Source organism: Oncorhynchus nerka, linkage group LG23 (assembly GCF_034236695.1).
Source record: "Oncorhynchus nerka isolate Pitt River linkage group LG23, Oner_Uvic_2.0, whole genome shotgun sequence".
Lineage (NCBI taxonomy): Eukaryota > Metazoa > Chordata > Actinopteri > Salmoniformes > Salmonidae > Oncorhynchus > Oncorhynchus nerka.
The window spans coordinates 34,041,623-34,065,289 of record NC_088418.1 but is presented as its reverse complement, the minus strand read 5'-3'; the positions used below and the strand labels follow the sequence as shown (position 1 = coordinate 34,065,289).

General features: G+C 42.7%; 1 protein-coding gene across 1 annotated transcript in view; it reads left to right on the top strand.

Moving 5' to 3' along the window:
• LOC115107209 (cadherin-23-like) overlaps nucleotides 1-23,667 on the top strand; it is a 578,454-nt gene that overhangs the window by 297,463 nt on the left and 257,324 nt on the right. The window contains exon 13 of the mRNA XM_065008058.1: nucleotides 1,258-1,416. Within this exon, the coding sequence (XP_064864130.1) occupies nucleotides 1,258-1,416 (159 nt within the window). The remainder of the gene's footprint in view (nucleotides 1-1,257; nucleotides 1,417-23,667) is intronic.

Genomic DNA, 23,667 nt, shown 5'->3' with positions numbered 1-23,667 from the left:
AATTATATTGGAGGCATGCCGTAGTTACACAAAATGTTCAAGCTGATTCAACTCAAATTTGGACCCCCTACAGGGTGACAGTGACTCTATTAGTTTGAGTTATGATAACAAAATCACTTTAAGTAACTGTTCTCATATATTTTAAGTGCAATGGGCTTCCTCAAATGTTTTCAGTAATGACAGCATAATGGGGTTTACAGTGTATAGCTATAAATACAGTATAGGATCATCTGACTAATGCCACCTCAGGTGGAACACGTTGTCATGTGTGCTCCCTCTCCGGCCTCTAGGTCACCAGGCTGCTCGTTATGGCGCGCACCTGTCACCATCGTTACGCACGTCTCCAGACTCACCTGGACTCCATCACCTCCCTGATTACCTTCACTATATATGTCACTACTTTCGGTTCCTTCCCCAGGCATTATTGTTTTTGTTCCAGTGTCATGTCTGTGCGTTGTTTATGTTTCTTATTTTGTGTTTAGTTGCGTTTATTTATTAAAACACTCAATCCCTGAACTTGTTTTCCCAGACTCTCAGACCGCTTGTTACACACATACTGTACATACAGTACATGTGTACTGACAGCCAATCATTGGCTTGTGAGAAATGTACTGTATGTTTTGGTTCTATTCTCATGTGATCATGAGATTGTCCCTGTAATGACTGTATACAAACTAAGAATAATGCTGCAAAATTTCACTTATGCGACAATGCCATAGCAGAAGACACTGTCTAGCTCAGACTTTAAAAATCAGCAATCAGTGCTGCAGACTTGGTTGAGCATTTAAATGTATATTGTGTTACTTCACCACCACTATTTACCAAAACATTTGATATTGTGTTTTGGATCCTTAAAACTGAATAAAGTTTAAAGTATGACATGTTTTAAACTAATTTCAGTCTGTTAATTAAGTTCAAAACAAAGTACATGAGCATATGCATAGAAAGTGGATACGCATGGATGCATGTCACAATGGTAAAATGTAAAAACAACTGTAGTTAGCAAAATAGTGTAGAAATGATTGCTAACTAGCTAAGCATATTGGCTGACTGTGGGGCAAAACAATTAACTTATTTACCATTAATAAGCCACCGCAGATCTATTTTCTGGCAAATGCAACACTGTACTAAAATTGCCCAGGTGTCTCCAATAATGTTTACTTTTTGATGTTCTATGACGTCTCCACTTCCTTCCTACCCTATGTCTAGAACATTGATGTGTTCAAGTAATCAGAGACTCTACTCTATCTTTTTCAGCTATATGCCAATGAGTCCATGTCAGAACATGTGGGTTTTGCCCGTATCTTCATTGACCTGATCAATGAGAATGACAACCGGCCCATCTTCCTTAAATCCCTGTATAACATCAGTCTGCCTGAGAATACACCCAGAGGAACCTCCCTCCTACGCATCCAGGTAAGGTTATCACTGCAACACGCTAGCTACAACACACTGTAACAAATACTCCCTGAAGCACACTGTCTCATGCTGTTGTATGGTGTCTGTTGTGCTGTAACACACATTGCCTAGCAGTGGAGACTCCTCAGAGGAGCAAGGAGAGGACCATCCTTCTCAGTAAATTTCATTTTTTTTAAATGTTAACTTAAAAAAGTTTTCATTTTAAATAAAACTATACTAAATATAATCACGTCACCAAATACTTTATTAAAACACTATTTTGCAATGAAGGTCTACAGTTGCTTCAACAGCACTCTATTGGGTAGCACAATGGTGTAACCAGAGGACAGCTAGCTTCCGTCCTTCTCTGGGAACATTGACTTCAATACAAAACCTAGGAGGCTCATGGTTCTCACCCCTTTCCATGGACTTACACAGTAACTATGAAAACTTCTGGGGGACGTCCTCCAACCTATCAGAGCTCTTGAACTGACATGTTGTCCACCCAATCAAAGGATCAGAGCATGAATCTAGTACTGAAAGCATAAGGTACAGGTAGCTAGCACTGCAGTGCATGAAATATGGTGAGTAGTTGACTCAAAGAGAGAGAAAGACAATAGTTGAACAGTTTTGATCAAATTAATTTCTTTATAAATGAAGGAGAAGCAAGAGAGGAAGAGATTTTTTTTTTCTTTCCACAATCAGTTTCACTTACTTAGCTAGCAAATGCAGCCAGTTAGTTTAGCCTACTCAAACACACTGCTCAAACAGAGGGATGCTATATTAGGTAGCTGGTTATGACTATCCAACACGACACTTCCAAGTCAAGGTAAGCTTAATGACAAAGCGAAAACAGGTTTTAATCAATTTTAGAAAAATATAAAAATAAAAAAGTGAACAAACTTTTTACATAAGCACTCAGACCCTTTGCTATAAGACTTGAAATTGAACTCAGGTGCATCCTGCTTCCATTGAGCATCCTTGAGATGTATCTACAACTTGTGTTAGTGTTTTTGGAGTCCACCTGTGGTAAATCCAATTGATTGGACATGATTTGGAAAGGCACACACTTGTCTATATAAGGTCCCACAGTTGACAGTGCAAGTCAGAGCAAAAACCAAGCCATGAGATCAAAGGAATTGTCCGTAGAGCTCAGAGACAGGATTGTGTTGAGGCACAGATCTGGGGAAATGGTACCAAAACATTTCTGGGGCATTGAAGGTCCCTAAGAACACAGTGGCCTCCATCATTCTTAAATGAAAAAAGTTTGGAACCACCAAGACTCTTCCTAAAGCTGTCCGCCTGGCCAAACTGAGCAATCGGGAGAGAAGGGCCTTGGTCAGGGAGGTGAGCACTCCACCAATGGAGTGCTTTTGGTGGAGTGGTGGAGGTGAGCACTCCACCAATCAGGCCTTTATGGTAGAGTGGCCAGAGAGTGGCCAGACGTAAGCAACTCCTCTGAATGCCAAGCGTCACATATGTAGGAAACCTGGCACCATTCCTACAGTGAAGCATGGTGGTGGCAGCATCATGCTGTGAGGATGTCTTTCAGCAGCAGGGACTGGGAGACTAGTTGGGATCAAGGGAAAGAGGAACGAAGCAAAGTACAGAGATATCCTTGATGAAAAGCTGCTCCAGAGTGCTCAGGGCCTTAGACTCGCCTGGTTCACCAACTACTTCTCTGATAGAGTTCAGTGTGTCAAATCGGAGGGTCTGCTGTCTGGATCTCTGGCAGTCTCTATGGGGGTGCCACAGGGTTCAATTCTTGGACCGACTCTCTTCTCTGTATACATCAATGAGGTCGCTCTTGCTGCTGGTGAGTCTCTGATCCACCTCTACGCAGACGACACCATTCTGTATACTTCCGGCCCTTCTTTGGACACTGTGTTAACAACCCTCCAGGCAAGCTTCAATGCCATACAACTCTCCTTCCGTGGCCTCCAATTGCTCTTAAATACAAGTAAAACTAAATGCATGCTCTTCAACCAATCGCTACCTGCACCTACCCGCCTGACCAACATCACTACTCTGGACGGCTCTGACTTAGAATACGTGGACAACTACAAATACTTAGGTGTCTGGTTAGACTGTAAACTCTCCTTCCAAACCCATATCAAACATCTCCAATCCAAAGTTAAATCTAGAATTGGCTTCCTATTTCGCAACAAAGTATCCTTCACTCATGCTGCCAAACATACCCTTATAAAACTGACCATCCTACCAATCCTCGACTTTGGCGATGTCATTTACAAAATAGCCTCCAATACCCTACTCAACAAATTGGATGCAGTCTATCACAGTGCAATCCGTTTTGTCACCAAAGCCCCATATACTACCCACCATTGCGACCTGTACGCTCTCGTTGGCTGGCCCTCGCTTCATACTCGTCGCCAAACCCACTGGCTCCATGTCATCTACAAAACCCTGCTAGGTAAAGTCCCCCCTTATCTCAGCTCGCTGGTCACCATAGCATCTCCCACCTGTAGCACACGCTCCAGCTGGTATATCTCTCTAGTCACCCCCAAAACCAATTCTTTCTTTGGCCGCCTCTCCTTCCAGTTCTCTGCTGCCAATGACTGGAACGAACTACAAAAATCTCTGAAACTGGAAACACTTATCTCCCTCACTAGCTTTAAGCACCAACTGTCAGAGCAGCTCACAGATTACTGCACCTGTACATAGTCCACCTATAATTTAGCCCAAACAACTACCTCTTTCCCAACTGTATTTAATTTATTTATTTATTTTGCTCCTTTGCACCCCATTATTTTTATTTCTACTTTGCACATTCTTCCATTGCAAAACTACCATTCCAGTGTTTTACTTGCTATATTGTATTTACTTTGCCACCATAGCCTTTTTTGCCTTTACCTCCCTTCTCACCTCATTTGCTCACATTGTATATAGACTTGTTTATACTGTATTATTGACTGTATGTTTGTTTTACTCCATGTGTAACTCTGTGTCGTTGTATCTGTCGAACTGCTTTGCTTTATCTTGGCCAGGTCGCAATTGTAAATGAGAACTTGTTCTCAACTTGCCTACCTGGTTAAATAAAGGTGAAATAAAATAAAATAAAAGACTGGGGTAGACTTGTAAGGTTCACCTTACAACAGGACAACAACCCTAAGCACACAGACAAGACAATGCAGGAGTGGCTTCGGGACAAGTCTCTGAATGTCCTTGAGTGGCCCAGGCAGAGCCCGGACTTGAACATATGTGGGAAGTCCTTCAAGACTGTTGGAAAAGCATTCCTCATGAAGCTGGTTGAGAGAATGCCAAAAGTGTGCAAAGCTGTCCTCAAGGCAATGGGTGGCTACTTTGAAGAATCTCAAATATAAAATATATTTTAATTTGTTTAACACTTTTGTGCTCACTACATAATTGCACATGTGTTATTTCATAGTTTTGATGTCTTCACTATTTTATAATGTAGAAAGTAGTAAAAATAAGGAAAAACCCTTGAATGAGTATGTATGTTCAAACTTTTGACTGGTCCTGTAGCTCTAGTCGATGCTGTTGGTTCCTTGATTGTGCGGGGACGGCTCACAGTTCACCTACAATTATAGTGAATTTGTATTTGATTTTGAATAAGGAATTTTTTAAATTTTCACTATTACTTGGGTGGCACTAACTTAAGCTATACAGAATATCTCACCACCATGCATTTCCATCTCCTACTCTATCTCCTTTATTCCTTTTCAAGCGTGCTGAGGAGCTGTCAACAGTTTAGTGAAATATAGTAGAAAGAGGAGGAAGGGAAGCGCTACTAAGGTACATGATAGTAAATGTTGGTAGATAGAAGGTGCTCTTTGGTAAAAGAGGTAAATTGGTCATCAAAAAGAAAGGAGGACCAAGGCACTCTTCATATAATTAAATAAAATGCCTTTAATAGAAACAACGTTTTTTTTAAACCGACGCGTTTCGGCTGCATGGCCTTCGTCAAGGAGTACAAAAAAAAAGAATACAATGAGTTTAGTGAAATAAGTTTAGTTGCGAAAATATGTTACTATCTATGTGTCCGAAACAGCCTTCACTTGGTTTCCCAAATTAAACACTGGGTAGCTGCAAAAACAGGCTTGGAGAGCCCATGGGCGGAATATCACCTGTCGCGCAGTAAGAGCATGCTCTTCAAACAGTGGTTGATGCATGAAGTGAAATAGGGGCTCTTATATTTATAGTGTAGCATATTTATTTATGCTCCACTATAAAACCGAGGTAAGCGGAAAGCATGCAGCCTCCATTCACTATTCAAGTGCATACAGATGACATTCCTTTTTTCCCCTGTTCCTGCCCATTTGATAATGGGTCATTCTAAATTGAATATATTTTACATATTAGTAGAGACAAGATTAAATTGAAAATAGTCTGATGGGTGAAAATATGATCACTTGATAAGAGAAAAGCTGTGCAGCCTGAGGCAAGGAACAGAGCGCACACTTTCTCAAATCATTGATTGTCTGCATCATGCAGACCATATATGTTTTGATTTCTAAGACATTCTAATGTTTGTATCAGTCACAACTAAAGTTGACAAATAACTCTAAATCTAGCATATAGGACCTGTTTCAAATGATGACTTTGACGCTACATAGCAACTTCATATGCGTACTTGCTTAGGAATGGGAAAAATATCCTTTCTATTTATTTCAGCTAAGTTCAATTATATTCTTCTTACTATAAAATCATATAATATAATGGAATGGAACTTATAAACATATATTTTCAGATAAGGAAACAAGCCTACAGCCTATGGCATGGAGCTTAGCCAGATAACATACAGTAGGCCAACTTGTATTCGGTTCTTTTGAAATACATTTTCTTCATATCATAATGTTTCTTTAGACATGATCAAAATAAATAATGGATTTTTTGTGATGGTGTATATTCAATTGATTTATTGTACTTTTTTAAATGTACACTGAACGAAAATATAAACGCAACATGCAACAATTTTAAGGATTTTACTGAGTTACAGTTCATATAAGGAAATCAGTCAATTGAAATAAATGTATTAGGCACTAATCTATGGATTTCACATGACTGGAAATACAGATATTCAGCTGTTGGTTGCAGAGAACTTTTAAAAAAAAAGTAGGGGCGTGAATCAGAAAACCAGTCAGTATCTGGTTGTGACCACCATTTGCCTTATGCAGGGCGAAACAAATCCTTCCCGTAGAGTTGATCAGGCTGTTGATTGTGGCCTGTGGAATGTTGTCCCACTCCTCTTCAATGGCTATTCGAAGTTTCTGGATATTTGCGGGACCCGGAACATGCTGTCGTACACGTAGATCGATAGCATCCCAAACATACTCAATTGGTGACATGTCTGGTGAGTATGCTGGCCATGGAAGAACTGGGACCTTTTCAGCTTTCAGGAATTGTGTACAGATTCTTGCGACATGGGGCCGTGCATTATCATGCTGAAACATGAGGTGATGGCGGCAGATGAATGGCACGACAATGGGTCTCGTCACAGTATCTCTGTGCATTCAAATTGTCATAGATGAAATGCAATTGTGTTCCTTATCCGTAGCTTATGCCTGCCCATACCATAACCCTGCCACCACCTTGGGGAACTATGTTCACAACGTTGACATCAGCAAACCGCTCACCTACTTGCTCTCTGCCATCTGCCCGGTACAGTTAAAAATGGGATTCATCCTTGAAGAGCACACTTCTCCAGCGTGCCAGTGGACATCGAAGGTGAGCATTTGCCCACTGAAGTTGGTTACAATGCCAAACTGCAGTCAGGTCAAGTTTCTGTGCAAATCCACAGTTTCATCAGCTGGTCTCAGACGATCCCGCAGGTGAAGAAGTAAGATGTGGACATCCTGGGCTGGCGTGGTTAAACTTGGTCAGCGGTAGTGAGGCCAGCTGGACGTACTGCCAAATTCTCTAAAATGACGTTGGTGGCAGTTTATGATAGAGAAATTAACATTACATTTTCTGGCACAGCTCTGGTAGACATTCCTGCAGTCAGCATGCCAATTGCACACTGCCTCAAAACTTGAGACTGTGGCTTTGTGTTGTGTTGTGTGACAAAACTGCACATTTAGAGTGGCCTTTTTTGTCCCCAGCACAATGTGCATCTGTCAAATGATCAGGCTTGGAACCCCTTACAAAATACTTTTAAACTGGAACAACTTGTCCAATTGGTGTTTTTAAATCATTGATGAAGGATTTTGAGGCTGATTCCCTGACCTGTCAATGTTTTTAATTTGCTGTTTTATGATTTTGTTATACTCTTGTGAATTCTTTTTTTTTTTTACTATATTACCTGTAGTTTTTCATGTTGGCTGTCTGTTATTGTGTAATGACTTGGTACTGCCTATCTTGGCCAGGATGCTCTTGAAAAATATATTTCAAATCTCTATGAGCCCTTCCTGGTTAAATAAAGGTTAAATATATATATATTTTTAAATGCTGTTTAAAGCATCTTGATATGTCACACCTTTCAGGTGGATGGATTATCTTGGCAAAGGATACATGCTCACTAACAGGGATGTAAACAAATTTGTACACAACATTTACGTATGGAATATTTCTGGAATATTTTATTTCAGCTCATGAAACATGGAACCAACACTTTACTACTGTAGCTAGCTAAAAACATACGTGGGCGTGCATCATCTGCATCCTAGTACCTCCCTGCCTTTATCCTCTACGTTTAATCCATACCAAGGACAGAGGTCACCATCATCTATATCCTGACCTAGCAGTGAAGAAGGTTACTTAGGACGGGTCCCAAATGACACCCTATTCCCTACATAAATGCATTATTTTTTGACCAGGGCTCATTTGGGATGCATACCCAGGTATCAGCACAGAGTCCACATAATAACTCTGGATTATTATTCATTACCATTCATTTCAATGACAGTAACTCACACACACACACACACACACACACACACACACACACACACACACACACACACACACACACACACACACACACCTGATACAGTAGATACAAGAAGTGCAAAAAGAATACTGTGGAAAATCTATACTGTTTATTGACTGTGCTCATGAAATTGAGTTTGTGACACGTACGCCCCGGTAATCTACTACATGATAAGTTTTCTTGGCGATGTTTGCAGTGTGTAGGGACACACACAGAAAGAAAGACAGACAGAGACACACACACTATCACTATCTCCCACCCCCCCCCCCCCCCACCACACACACACACACACACACACAGAGTGGCTGGCCATCTCCTCTGACTAAACAGATGTTTCTCCCACGCCTCCAGGCTCTGTCCATAAATACCTGTTCGAGCTCGGACAGCTTTATGGCTGACACACACACACAGTCCTGTGTCACCCTGCCTTATCATTCACTGCCTTCCCTCAAAGTCAGCACATGGCCAGAGCAGAGAATCATCATGCTAGAGCCCAACAGACAGCATCACACAGTCATCACATGTGTGTGCAAGTGCATGTGTGAATGTACATGTAAAGCCCTGTACAAGATTCACGTGCGTACATACACTACCATTCAAAAGTTTGGAGTCACTTAGAAATGTCCCTGTTTTTGAAAGAAAAGCACATTTTTGGTACATTAAAATAACATCAAATTGATCAGAAATACAGTGTAGACATTGATAATGTTGTAAATTACTTTTGTAGCTGGAAACAGCTGATTTTTAATGGAATATCTACATAGTTGTACAGAGGCCCATTATCAGCAACCATCACTCCTGTGTTCCAATGACACGTTGTGTTAGCTAATCCAAGTTTATAATTTTCTAAGGCTAATTGATCATGGCGTGCTGGTAAAAGAAGCAATAAAACTGTCCTTCTTTCAACTAGTTGAGTATCTGGACTATCAGAATTTGTGGGTTCGATTACAGGCTCAAAATGGCTAAAAATAAAGACCTTTCTTCTGAAACTTGTTAGTCTAGTGAAGACGCGACTCTGGGATGCTGGCCTTCTAGGCAGAGGTTCAAAGAAAAATCCATATCTCAGACTGGCCAATAAAAATAAAAGATTAAGATGGGCAAAAGAACACAGACTCTGGACAGAGTCAGCATCCCGGAGTCGCCTCTTCACTGTTTTCATTGAGACTGGTGTTTTGCGGGTACTATTTAATGAAGCTGTCAATTGAGGACTTGTGAGGCGTCTGTTTTAGAGGTTGACCGATTAATCGGAATGGCCGATTAATTGGGGCCGATTTCAAGTTTTCATAACAATCAGACATCTGTATTTTTGGACACTTTTTTACACCTTTATTTAATTGGGCAAGTCAGTTAAGAACACACTCTTATGTTCAATGACGGCCAGGGAACGGTGGGTTAACTGCCTTGTTCAGGGGCAGAAGGACAGATTTTTACCTTGTCAGATCGGGGATTCAATTTTGCAACCTTACGGTTAACTAGTCCAACGCTCTAACCACCTGCTTTACATTGCACTCCACGAGGAGCCTGCATGTTACGCAAATGCAGTAAGAAGCCAAGGTAAGTTGCGAGCTAACATTAAACTTATCTTATAAAAAACAATCAATCATAATCACTAGTTAACTACACATGGTTGATGATATTACTAGTTTATCTAGCCTGTCCTGCGTTGCATGTAATCGATGCGGTGCACATTCGTGAAAAAGGACTGTTGTTGCTCCAAACATAAACATCAATGCCTTTCTTAAAATCAATACACAAGTATATATTTTTAAACCTGCATATTTAGCTCAAATAAATCCAGATTAGCAGGCAATATTTAACTAGGTTAAATTGTGTCACTTCTCTTGCGTTCATTGCACGCAGAGTCAGGGTATATTGCAACAGTGTTTCAAGCATTGCACTGTTTATGACTTCAAGCCTATTAGCTCCCGAGATTAGGCTGCTGTAACCGATGTGAAATGGCTAGCTAGTTAGCGGGGTGAGCGCTAATAGCGTTTCAAACGTCACTCGTTCTGAAACCTGGAGTGGTTGTTCCCCTTGCTCTGCATGGGTAACGCTGCTTCGAGGGTGGCTGTTGTCGATGTGTTCCCAGGTAGAAGCGAGGAGAGGGACGGAAGCTATACTGTTACACTGTCAATACTAAAGTGCCTACAAGAACATCCAATAGTCAAAGGTATATAAAATACAAATGGTATAGAGATAAATAGTCCTATAATTATTATAATAACTACAACCTAAAACTTCTTACCTGGGAATATTGAAGACTCATGTTAAAAGGAACCACCAGCTTTCATATGTTCTCATGTTCTGAGCAAGGAACTTAAAAGTTATCTTACATGGCACATATTGCACTTTTACTTTCTTCTTCAACACTTTGTTTTTGCATTATTTAAACCAAATTGAACAAATTTCATTCTATATTTGAGGCTAAATTGATTTTTATTGATGTATTAAGTTAAAATAAGCGTTCATTCAGTTATTGTTGGAATTGTCATTATTACAAATAAAATAAAAGTTTAAAATCGGCCGATTAATAATTATCAGCTTTTTTTTGGTCCTCCAATAAATCGGTATCGGCGTTGACAAATCATAATCGGTCGACCTCTAATGTGTTTCTCAAACTATACACTCTAGGCTCCTCTTTCTATTCTGGTTAGCAATGATCCCCAACACCTTGAAGAATTATGAAAATATTAGAGACTCACCCAAGAAGACTTACAGTTGGAATAGCTGCCAAAGGTGTTTCTAACATGTATTGACTGTATTGAATACTTATGCAACGAGTATATTTTAGTTATTTAATTTCTATCAAACAAAACAAAAATATTTCTACCACTTTGACATTAGAGTATTTTGTGTAGATTGTTGACAAAAAATGAAAGTTAAATAAATTTTAATCCCAGTTTGTAACACAATAAAATGAGTGGTGGTCAGGCCGAATAGATATAATCATTTATACAATGCAAATGAAAGGCACTTTTCACAGTGATTTTAAAAATCACCTGAAATGTTATTGAAATGCCTTGTTTAGACAATTATTTATGATTCAACTGATTATGGTTTAAGTATGTACAGCCCTTACCCAATGCATTTCTCCATTGCCCCCCCCCACACCCCCCCCCCCCCCCCACACCCACGCACACACAAACACATTCATGCATGCACACACACACAGAAATACACACAGACTGTTTAATATTCATCTGCTGCTGTGTTACTTATCATTATCAATAATTATTGTGATTAAGTCTCTGTCCGGTTCTATCTTTCTCTCCATCTGTCTCTTTCTCTCCCTGGAGAATTTAGACTGGCATCTCCTATCAGTAAAATTGCTCATTGTTTTTTCTCTTCCATGGGTTTGAGTGTGTTTGTATTCTTTCATTTCTTATTTATTGCCTCCAATCATATTTTCAGTTCCTCTCTTTCCTTTAGCCATTGTAGTACTAATGGATTTCAGGGCCTGTCAATGTGTTTGAGAGAAACAGTGGGTGTTTGGAAAATATTTATTCACAATTGCCATTTTCTCCTCACTCTTTGTCCTATTATCCTGTTCTCCTCTCCAGTCCTTCAGTATTTTACCCTTCCTTCTCTAGAAATAGGAAAATCACTCGTACATCTGAAGATACCTGTTTCAGGTGAATGGGAAATATTATACTGTAAAATGTACTTTCCGCTATAAATACTGGCATCAGAGTTGCTAGGTTAATACTGTAATTAGGCTTTACTGCAGGGATGCTGTAAAATGTTTTACATTAAGAAATATTATACAATTAATTGTAATGAATTAATGAATTTAATTCATTTAAGAGAAGCAGGATTTGTATTTTATAGTATTTTACTGTAATTACATGAGATTGGTGCAAGCAGGTACTGTGTGTGTGTATATATATAACACACACACAGTACCAGTCAAAAGTTTGGACACACCTACTCATTCAAGGCTTTTTCTTTATTATGAAGACATCAAAACTATGAAATAACACATATGGAATCATGTAGTAACCAAAAAAGTTTTTAAAAAATCAAAATGTATTTTATATTCTTCAAAGTAGCCACCCTTTGCCTTTTAGACAGTTTAGCATTCTCTCAACCAGCTTCATGAGGTAGTCACCTGGAATGCTTTTTCAACAGTTTAGAAGGAGTTCTCACATGTGCTGAGCACTTGTTGGCTGCTTTTCCTTCACTCTGCGGTCCAACTTATCCCAAACCATCTCAATTGGATTGAGTTCGGGTGATTGTGGAGGCCAGGTCATCTGATGCAGCACTCCATCACTCTCCTTCTTGGTCAAATAGCCCTTACTCGGCCTGGAGGTGTGGTTTGGGTCATTGTCGTGTTGAAAAACAAATGATAGTCCCACTAAGCTGAAACCAGATGGGATGGCGTGCAAAATGCTGTGGTAGCCATGCTGGTTAAGTGTGCCTTGAAATCTAAATAAATCAATGACAGTGTCACCAGCAAAGCACCCCACATCATCACACCTCCTCCTCCATGCTTCACCGTGGGAACCACACATGCAGAGATCATCCATTCACCTACTCTGAGTCTCACAAATACATGGAGGTTGGAACCAAACATCACAAATTAGGACTCATCAGACCAAAGGACATATTTCCACCAGTTTAATGTCCATTGCTTGTGTTTATTGGCCCAAGCAAGTCTCTTCTGATAATTGGTGTCCTTTAGTAGTGGTTTCTTTGCAGTAATTTGACCATGAAGGCCTGATTCACACAGTCTCCCCTGAACAGTTGATGTTGAGATGTGTCTGTTACTTGAAATCTGTGAGGTGCAATCTGAAGTGCAGTTAATTGATTATTTCTGAGGCTGGTAACTCTAATGAATTATCCTCTGCATCAGAGGTAATTATTGATTTTCCTTTCCTGTGGCAGTCCTCATCAGAGCCAGTTTCATCATAGCGCCTTATGGTTTTTGCAACTGCACTTGAAGAAACTTTCAAAGTTCTTGACATTTTCTGGATTGACTGATATCCATGGCTTAAATTAATGATGGACTGTTGTTTCTCTTTGTTTAATTGAGCTGTTCTTGCCATAATATGGACTTGGTCTTTTACCAAATAGGGCTATCTTTTGTATACCACCCCTACCTTGTAACAACAAAACTGATTGGCTCAAACGCATTAAAAAGGAAATACATTTCCACAAATTAACTTTTAACAAGGCACACCTTGTTAATTGAAGTACCAGTGACTGACTCAATAGGAAGTGGTCTGAGGATGCAGATGCAGATGCTAAGCTACAGCACTGTTTTGCTTGCACAGACTAGAATATGTTCTGGCATTCTTCCGATGGCATTGTGGAGTACACCGCATTAGTCACTGCCGTCATCAATAAGTGTATCGATGACTTTGTCCCCACAGTGACTGTACCCCAACCAGAAGCCATGGAATACAGGCAATATCCACACTGAGCTTAAGGGTAGATCTGCCGCTTTCATTGAGCGGGACTCTACCCGGATGCTTAAAAGAAATCCAGCTAAACCCTTCTACGAACCATCAAACAGGCAAAGCGTCAATACAGAACTAAGATTGAATCGTACTACACCGGCTCTGACACTCGTCGGATGTGGCAGGGCTTGCAAACTATTATGGACTGCAAAGGGAAGCACAGACGCAAGCTGCTCAGTGACACAAACCTACCAGACGAGCTAAATAACCTCTATGCTCGTTTTGAGGCAAGCAACACTGAAGCATGCATGAGACCATCAGCTGTTCCGTACGACTGTGTGATCAAGCTCTCCGTAGCTGATGTGAGTAAGACCTTTAGACAGGTCCACATTCACAAGATCGCAAGGCTAGACGGATTACCTGGACGTGTATTCCGAGCATGCGCTGATCAACTGGCAAGTGTCTTCATTGACATTTTCAACCTCTCACTGATCGAGTCTGTAATACCAACATGCTTCAAGCAGACCACCATAGTCCCTTTGCCCAAGAACACCAAGGTAACCTTCCTAAATGACTACTAACCTGTGGCACTCCTGTCTGTAGTCATGAAAGGCTGGTCATGGCTCACATAAACTCCATCATACCAGAAACCCTAGATCCACTACAATTTGCATACCGGCTCAACAGATCCACAGATGATGCAATCTCTATTGCAATCTCTATTGCACTCCACACTGTCCTTTCCCACCTGGCCAAAAGGAACACATACGTGAGAATGCTATTCATTGACTACAGCTCAGTGTTCAACACCCAATTGCCCTCAAAGTTCATCACTAAGCTAAGGACCCTGGGACTAAACACCTCCTTTGCAACTGGATCCTGGACTTCCAGACGGGCCACGCTGCCATGATGATCCTCAACACAGGGGCCCCTCAGGGGGGGTGCTCAGTCCCCTCCTGTACTCCCTGTTCACCCACGACTGCATGGCCAAGCACGACTCTAACACCATCATTAAGTTTGCAGACGACACAACAGTGATCACCGATAACGATGAGACAGCCTATAGGGAGGAGGTCAAAGACCTGGCAGTGTGGTGCCAGGATAACAACCTCTCTCTCAACGTGATCAAAAAGGAGATGGTTGTGGACTACAGAAGACGGAGGACCGAGCATGCCCCCATTCTCATCTATGGAGTTGTAGTAGAGCAGGTTGGGAACTTCAAGTTCCTTGGTGTCCACATCACCAACAAACTAACCTGGTCCAAACACACAGTCGTAAAGAGGGCACGACAACTCCTATTCACTGAGAAGATTTGGCGCAGGTCTTCAGATCCTCAAAAAGTTCTACATCTGCACCATCGAGAGCATCCTGACTGGTTGCATCACCGCCTGGTATCGCAACTGCTCCGCCTCTGGTTGCATCACCGCCTGGTATTGCAACTGCTCCGCCTCTGGTTGCATCACCGCCTGGTGTCGCAACTGCTCCGCCTCTGACCTGAGGCACTACAGAACGTAGTGCGTACGGCCCAGTACATCACTGGGGCCAAGCTTCCTGCCATCCAGATCCTCTATACCAAGAGGAAGGCCCAAAAAATTGCCAAGGACCCCAGCCACCCTAGTCATAGATTGTTCTCTCTGCTACCGCATGGCAAGCGGTAGCAGAGCGCCAAGTCTAGGTCCAAAAGACAGCTTCTACCCCCAAGCCATAAGACTCCTGAACAGCTAATCAAATGGCTACCCAGACTGTTTGCATTGTACCCACCCCACCCCCCATTTCTACACTGCTGCTACGCTCTCTTTATTATCCATGCATAGTCACTTTACCTCTACCTACATGTACATATTACCTCGATGTACGGTGTCCCCGCACATTGACTCTGTACTGAAACCTCCTGTATATAGCCTAGCTTCTGTTATTTTATTGTTGCTCCTTAATTATTTGAAATATTTCTTCTTCTTTTATCTTAAAACTGCATTGTTAGTTCAGGGCTTGTAAGTAAGAATTTCACTGTAACACCTGTTGTATTCTGTGCATTTGACATAAAATTTGATTTGATTAGATTTTTGAAATGCATTCCAGGTGATTACATCATGAAGCTGGTTGAGAGAATGCCAAGAATTAAATCTGTCATGCCAAGCTGTCAAGGCAAAGGGTGGCTACTTTGAAGAATCTCAAATATAATTTTGATTTGTTTGGCACATTTTTGGTTAATACATGATTCATATGTTATTTTATAGTGTTGATGTCTTCACTATAATTGTACAATGTAGAAAATACAAAAAATGTATAAAAACCCTGGAATGAGTAGGTGTGTCCAAACTTTTGACCGGAACTGTGTGTGTGTGTACATATATACACTGCTCAAAAAAATAAAGGGAACACTTAAACAACACAATGTAACTCCAAGTCAATCACACTTCTGTGAAATCAAACTGTCCACTTAGGAAGCAACACTGATTGACAATACATTTCACATGCTGTTGTGCAAATTGAATAGACAACAGGTGGAAATTATAGGCAAGTAGCAAGACACCCCCAATAAAGGAGTGGTTCTGCAGGTGGTGACCACAGACCACTTCTCAGTTCCTATGCTTCCTGGCTGATGTTTTGATCACTTTTGAATGCTGGCGGTGCTTTCACTCTAGTGGTAGCATGAGACGGAGTCTACAACCCACACAAGTAGCTCAGGTAGTGCAGCTCATCCAGGATGGCACATCAATGCGAGCTGTGGCAAGATGGTTTGCTGTGTCTGTCAGCGTAGTGTCCAGAGCATGGAGGCGCTACCAGGAGACAGGCCAGTACATCAGGAGACGTGGAGGAGGCCGTAGGAGGGCAACAACCCAGCAGCAGGACTGCTACCTCCGCCTTTGTGCAAGGAGGAGCAGGAGGAGCACTGCCAGATGCCTGCAAAATGACCTCCAGCAGGCCACAAATGTGCATGTGTCTGCTCAAATGGTCAGAAACAGACTCCATGAGGGTGGTATGAGGGCCGACATCCACAGGTGGGGGTTGTGCTTACAGCCCAAAACCGTGCAGGACGTTTGGCATTTGCCAGAGAACACCAAGATTGGTGTTCACCACTGGCGCCCTGTGCTCTTCACAGATGAAAGCAGGTTCACACTGAGCACATGTGACAGACGTGACAGTCTGGAGACGCCGTGGAGAACGTTCTGCTGCCTGCAATATCCTCCATGACCGGTTTGGCGGTGGGTCAGTCATGGTGTGGGGTGGCATTTATTTGGGGGACTGCACAGCCCTCCATGTGCTCGCCAGAGGTAGCCTGACTGCCATTAGGTACGAAGATGAGATCCTCAGACCCCTTGTGAGACCATATGCTAATGTGGTTGGCACTGGGTTCCTCCTACTGCAAGACAATGCTAGACCTCATGTGGCTGGAGTGTGTCAGCAGTTCCTGCAAGAGGAAGATATTGATGCTATGGACTGGCCCGCCCGTTCCCCAGACCTGAATCCAATTGAGCACATCTGGGACATCATGTCTCGCTCCATCCACCACAGACTGTCCAGGACTGGGGGATGCTTTAGTCCAGGTCTGGGAGGAGATCCCTCAGGAGACCATCCGCCACCTCATCAGGAGCATGCCCAGGCGTTGTAGGGAGGTCATACAGGCACGTGGAGGCCACACACACTACTGAGCCTCATTTTGACTTGTTTTAAGGACATTACATCAAAGTTGGATCAGCTTGTAGTGTGGTTTTCACTTTAATTTTGAGTGTGACTCCAAATCCAGAGTGGGTTGATAAATTTGATTTCCATTGATCATTTTTGTGTGATTTTGTTGTCAGCACATTCAACTATGTAAAGAAAAAAGTATTTAATAAGAATATTTCATTCAGATCTAGGATGTGTTACTTTAGTGTTCCCTTTATTTTTTGGAGCAGTGTACAGTATTTACACACAAAGATGACAGTAACGTTGACAGCAATAAAAATAGTAGCTATATTTAAAAACAAAAAATAATGGTCAATGTTTAAATTGAAAGATATATATAGATAGAGATATATATATTTTTTCAATTCTAAACGTTGACCATTATCTTTTGTTTTTAAATATAGCTACTATTTTTTTTTGCTGTCAATGTTACTGTCATCTTTGTGTGTATCACTTTGCTTTGTCAACATTGACCTTGTTATTCATGCCATTAAAGCATATTCAATTTGGATATGAATTTCAATTTGAGAGAGAAAGATGGACTGCTCTGTTGGCTGCATCTTCGTCACAGCTGTGTGCTCTCCACCACACTGCTTGACAGATACTGGACATCTTTACTGGTGTGTATGCGTGCGCTCCCATGCATGCGTATGTTGGTATTGGTGCATTTTACGTAGTTGCGAAGCTATTGACTCTATATTACGGACATGATGGTGTGTGCATGTGCGTGTGAATTGCTGTTTGTGTGGAGGTGTTTAGATGTGTAGCGCCGGGAGGAGAGGGGATTGTTTGTGTTTAGAGGGTAGTGTCTGCTTGACAGCAGGCCTGGTAGACCATAATTGGTTTCCCTTTCCACACCCCCCATTCCTCAGAGCCCGGCAGAAAAGTAACTTTAGGAGCACTGTAATTCAAATTCCAGGTCATATAAGCCATAAAAGCAACGCTCCTCGACCTGAGATAGTATGGCCTGATTATCTGTGTTCCTCTCTAACTCTCTGTCATCACTGAGTGGAAGCTTTCACCTCCAAATATTTTGAAACCGACCTACACAAACGGAGGACGAAGAACTAGGAAGTGTGAATGTGGGATTTTATGCTCTGTCAATGGCTGGAGAGTGCAAGACAAGAGCGTTAGAGGAAGGGTTCAATCATGACTGGAGATTATGTTGGAGGGTCTCGCTTGAGATGTTTGATTCTTTGAGGGGTAGATCAACTTAGCAAATAGCAGGTGGATTTGTGTGGAGGTACCGCAAACACAATCACTTAGATGTATATATCTCACACACACACACACTTCTCTCTCTATCAATTCAATGGGGCTTTATTGGCATGGAAAAAAAGTGTTTACATTGCCAAAGCAAGTGAAATGAACAATGAACAAAAGTGAGAAGCCGCAAAACAACATTAACAAAAACATATTAGAAATTAACAGTACTCAAAAGTCTCAAAATGGTAAAGACATTATTATATATTTTTTAACCTTTATTTAACTAGGCAAGTCAGTTAAGAACAAATTCTTATTTTCAATGACGGTCTAGGAACAGTGGGTTACCTGCCTTTTTAAGGGCAGAATGACATATTTTTATCTTGTCAGATCGGGGAATCTATCTTGCAACCTTCCAGTTACTAGTCAAACGCTCTAACCACTAGGCTACCTGCCTCCACACATTTCAAGAGTCATGGCAGTGGGCCACACATCTGCTGCTGTGGTTGCATACTGCGGTATTCGCCTAAACAACAGATATGGGAGTTTATCAATGTTAGATTTTTTTTTTCAAATTCTTTGTGGGTAGGTGTGATCTGTGGGAAATATGTATCTCTACTGTGGTCAGACATTTGGCTGGAGGTTAGAAAGCTCAGATTCCATCTCATTTTGTGGGCAGTGTGCACATAGCCTGTCTTCTCTCGAGAGCCAGGTCTACCTATGACGACTTCTCTACATAGCAAGACTAGGCTCACTAAGTCTGTACATAGTTAGTCACATTGGCCAGGTATTCTGCCACTGTGTAATCTCGGTTTTGGGCCATATAGCATTCCAATTTGCTCTGTTTTTTGGTTGATTCATTCCAGTGTGTCAAATAGTTATCTTTTTGCTTCATCATAATTTGGTTGGGTCTAATTGTGTTGCTGTCCTGGGGCTCTTAAATTATCTCTCTCTCTCTCTCTGTCACTCTCCCACCTTTCTAGACATCTATGTTGAGGTTTGATATGCTCTTAGCATGCTTGCCAACAAATAAAGGGTCAGAGAGAGAGAGAGCGAGAGAGAACTGAGAAAACAGTGTTTGTTTACGATTGCATTGTTACAAACAATTGAGTAAAACAAGCTTATTTGGGGTTCTGGTGGGGTATGACAGTTGAACTAGGCTCATGAGGCATTTATAGTTATTAAAGTTATATATTCTTCATGAATCAATCGGTATAAGTCATTATTTTAAAATCTCACAAATTGAAATAGCAATCAGAGATGGCCCCTTTTAATAAAATCTAACAATGAATTAAATTGGGATTTTTTGAATTGAAGGTAGGAGTGGAGACTTAAATTAGAACTGACAGCATTTTAGCAACATCAAATCTGTTCATATACACCCCCAGGAAGAATATGAGATTTGTTTTTCTTCTGATAAGTGAGCACTTAGATATGGTCATTTTCACATTCTCATAAATTCATAGAATGTCTGGGAATGACATATAGTATGGCATTTGTGAAAATTCTATAGCATTATAGTGGGAAAGCGGCCATGCGTTTGAGCAATTATGTCACGTTCTGACCTTTATTTCCTTTGTTTTGTCATTATTTAGTATGGTCAGGGTGTGAGTTGGGGTGGGCAGTCTATGTTTGTTTTTCTATGATTTGGGTATTTCTATGTTTTGACCTAGTATGGTTCTCAATCAGAGGCAGGTGTCATTTGTTGTCTCTGATTGAGAATCATACTTAGGTAGCCTGGGTTTCACTGTGTGTTTGTGGGTGATTGTTCCTGTCTCTGTGTTTGCACCAGATAGGACTGTTTTGGGTTTTCACGTTTCTTGTTTTTGTATTCAGTTGTTCATGTGTACATTTACATATTAAAAGAACCATGGACACTTACCACGCCGCATATTGGTCCTCTGATCCTTTTCGCCTCTCCTCTTCGGAAGAGGAGGAGGAAATCCCTTACAAATTAATAGACGGTGCAGTAAATAAAACCTAATAAAAACATCTGTCTAGTCCAGGACCCGGAGTTTTCACAGACTGGTGAGCCATAGTCAATCAGAGCTACAGTAGGCCTTTATGCAAATAAGCCATTTGCCTCATGGGCCTTCCATATTTCACTTCGAACTGGACTGTTTTTTCAGGCAGTAGCAACAGCACAACTATGCCAATAGAACACATTAGCCAAAAGCCACAAAATACACCTGAATGGATGTATTCTGTGGATGTATTCTGCAAATAAGTAAATACCAGGGGAGGCTCTTACATTTGGGAACTTTACAGTCCTATCTATTGATCAAACAACCATGAAAAGGTAGGCTCTCTCCCTCAGTTATGCACATCAACAACAAGATCAACAACTAAAGCTAGCAAGAGCAAGATGAGCCAAAATCTAACTAGGGAACATTAGATAAACTCTCTCAAACTTTTTCAGTGAGTTAGCCCTCAAAATTGCACTGATAAACAATGGAGGAATTAGTAGTCTGCTCTTCCTACAGTTTACCTGCCAACGCACGTTTTGGCAACTGAATGGGAACTTGCCTGCCCGTCCATTTGATCGCTGCCAAATATATTTGATTGACAACTAAGGGTGCTTTCGTAAATTGACTTCAGTGTGACAGAGTGCGCTCTGCGTCGTTCGTAAATTCAGAGCGTTGACACTGGATGCGCTGCTCTGGCGGAGGAGCAGGGTTGATCAACTAGCTAACCAAATGACACCTGCATCTCTAGCTGTAGCCACCGATAAACGATATGAGGGGGGAAAAAATGTCACTCACCCACTTCTCCAATGACTTGACCGCGGTCAAATAATGACATGACGTCCTCCCAACAGCTTAAGCTCTGTTTTTAGCTTGCTAAATACATGTATATATAAATAGATAGGCTAGACTATTAGCCACATTATGACTGACTTGTGATCATTAACTTTGCTAGTATGATTGTATTGTAGCGACCCGCACAGACAGCTGTGTGTTATGTGTTAGGCTAGTAGGTGGTTGTGTTGTACTTACCAGTACCCAGTGTTCACGGGGTTCGACATGCCTGGAATGTTCTGATGCCGGGCATCCTGGCGGTTGGCGGAGTGGCGTGGAGGGGGGTTGGGCAGGGGGATGGAGCATTGGAAGTTAAGACCAGGTTTAGCCTTTGTTCTCTCTCTTTCGCCTGGGCTTCACAAGAGAAGTTCACGATTGGCTTGTGGGTTATCTTTCATTTATTTGGCGTGGGCTACGGCCAAACAGTAGCCTGTGTAAAGTTGGTTTAATAAACCGTCAATTCGTAAACTCAATCCTCTGTCTGGACAATTGTTCCTTTATGATCTAGTCAGGCCAGGAGATCGCCAGGGTGTCGGAGCCCAGCGGCCGCTTGAGGGAGGACGTTAGAGTGATGGGGGCTGAAGCGGGCATGAGTCCTTCGTCGACTGTGTTTTGCGCGGATTCTAGTGGGCGGACCGAAGGGGTGACGTCGACGCGGCGGGACGAGGAATCTGGGGCTCAGGGTGTAAACAAACATGGCTTCGCCCAGTTACCGGCTGCGTCCGTATCTGTTAAGATTCCGGTAAGGCGGATTGGGAAGCTTTTCATGCTCAGTTTGAACTGTTAGCTCATTTTAGGGGGTGGTCGGATGAAGAAAGGGCACTGCAGTTGGCTTTATGCCTCACGGATGAAGCTCTGGCCTGTTTGATATTGATTAGCCCCGAGGACAGACATGATTATGGGGCTTTAGTGGGAGCACTGAGGAGGCGCTATGGACAGTTGTGTACAGCCCGGGCTACTGCGCTCCGAACTGAGTAATAGACGCAGGCAGCCTGGAGAGCCTCTACGGGTGCTAGCTAATGACACTGAGAGCCTCTCTAGCACGGGACCAGTTCATACAGGCACTCTCTCCTACGGAGCTGCGCATACAGACCCAGCTAGCTCATCCTGAGTCATTGCTGATAGCCTTGGAGATGGCTTTGGAGAGGGAGCTGGTGTGGGCTGGGGCTTCAGCTGGGGCTTTGGTGGGGGTGCAGGGAGAGAGACCCTCTGTGCGAGCTAGGGGGCAGAGCAGCCCGGAGACTGAAAAGCCTGCATTGGGTGGCTGAAATGACACAAAACACACGCCCTGGTTCCAGGGTCTGCTGGGGTTGTGGCCAGTCAGGCCATCTGCGCCGATATTGCCCCATGTCCCCCAGAGCTCAGGGAAACGGCTCGGGGTCCACATAGACCAGGTAGTGCAGACCCCTTGCTTTCCATCCCAACCACCATCTTCTTCAGGAGGAGCCCACCGGCACAGACGGGGAAGCAAGGCTCTACTTCCCCCAGAAGCAGACGAGGGCAAGCGGATGGAGCCTGTTGTTATGGTGGGCCGGACCTGTGTTGGGGACTTTTGTCGGGTCACTGTGGAGGGGGTGCCCTGCTCTGCCCTGGTGGACACTGGATCCACAGTAACCCTGGTGAGGCCAGATATTGTGCCAGGTTGGACTCAGTGTGAGCCCACAACTATGCAGCTCCGCACAGTCACAGGTGAGCTGGCACCCATGAAAGGGAAGGGATTACTCTGACAGTAGGGGGCAGGTCTGTGCGTCATCCTGTGTGGGTGGAGGCTGTGCAGGACCCTTGTATACTGGGGTTGGACTTTCTTACGAGCACAGGCTGCCAGTTATACCTAAATGGGGGCCCACTGAGCTTCCAGGGAGGGCCGGCAGTCAACATGGCCCCCCCTAATGTCACATTCACGCAACCCAACAAACCCTTTACTCCAACAGTTAAAGCAGCAGAGACTCATGGCTCCCCCACATCTGTGTGTGACTTTCCCCCAGCCCCCCTGTCACCTACGGCTGTGTGTTACATTCCCCCAGCTACCTCCATGACACAGCCCTCTGTGAGCCCGGGCCGCACCCCTCCCAGCCCAGCTACCCCAGATGGGAGAGGAGAGGACACTGTCTGCAGTGAGGGAGATATGGGGGAGGAACTGTGTTGGTCTTGACCCCGAGAAGCAGGAACGGTGGTGGCAGTTGCTGTTTGAATTCAGAGACAGCTTTGCGCTGAGTGAGGAAGACTCATCTGGTGCAGCATGAGATCAACACAGGTGATGCTCGACCCATCAAGATGCGTCCCCGCCGTATCC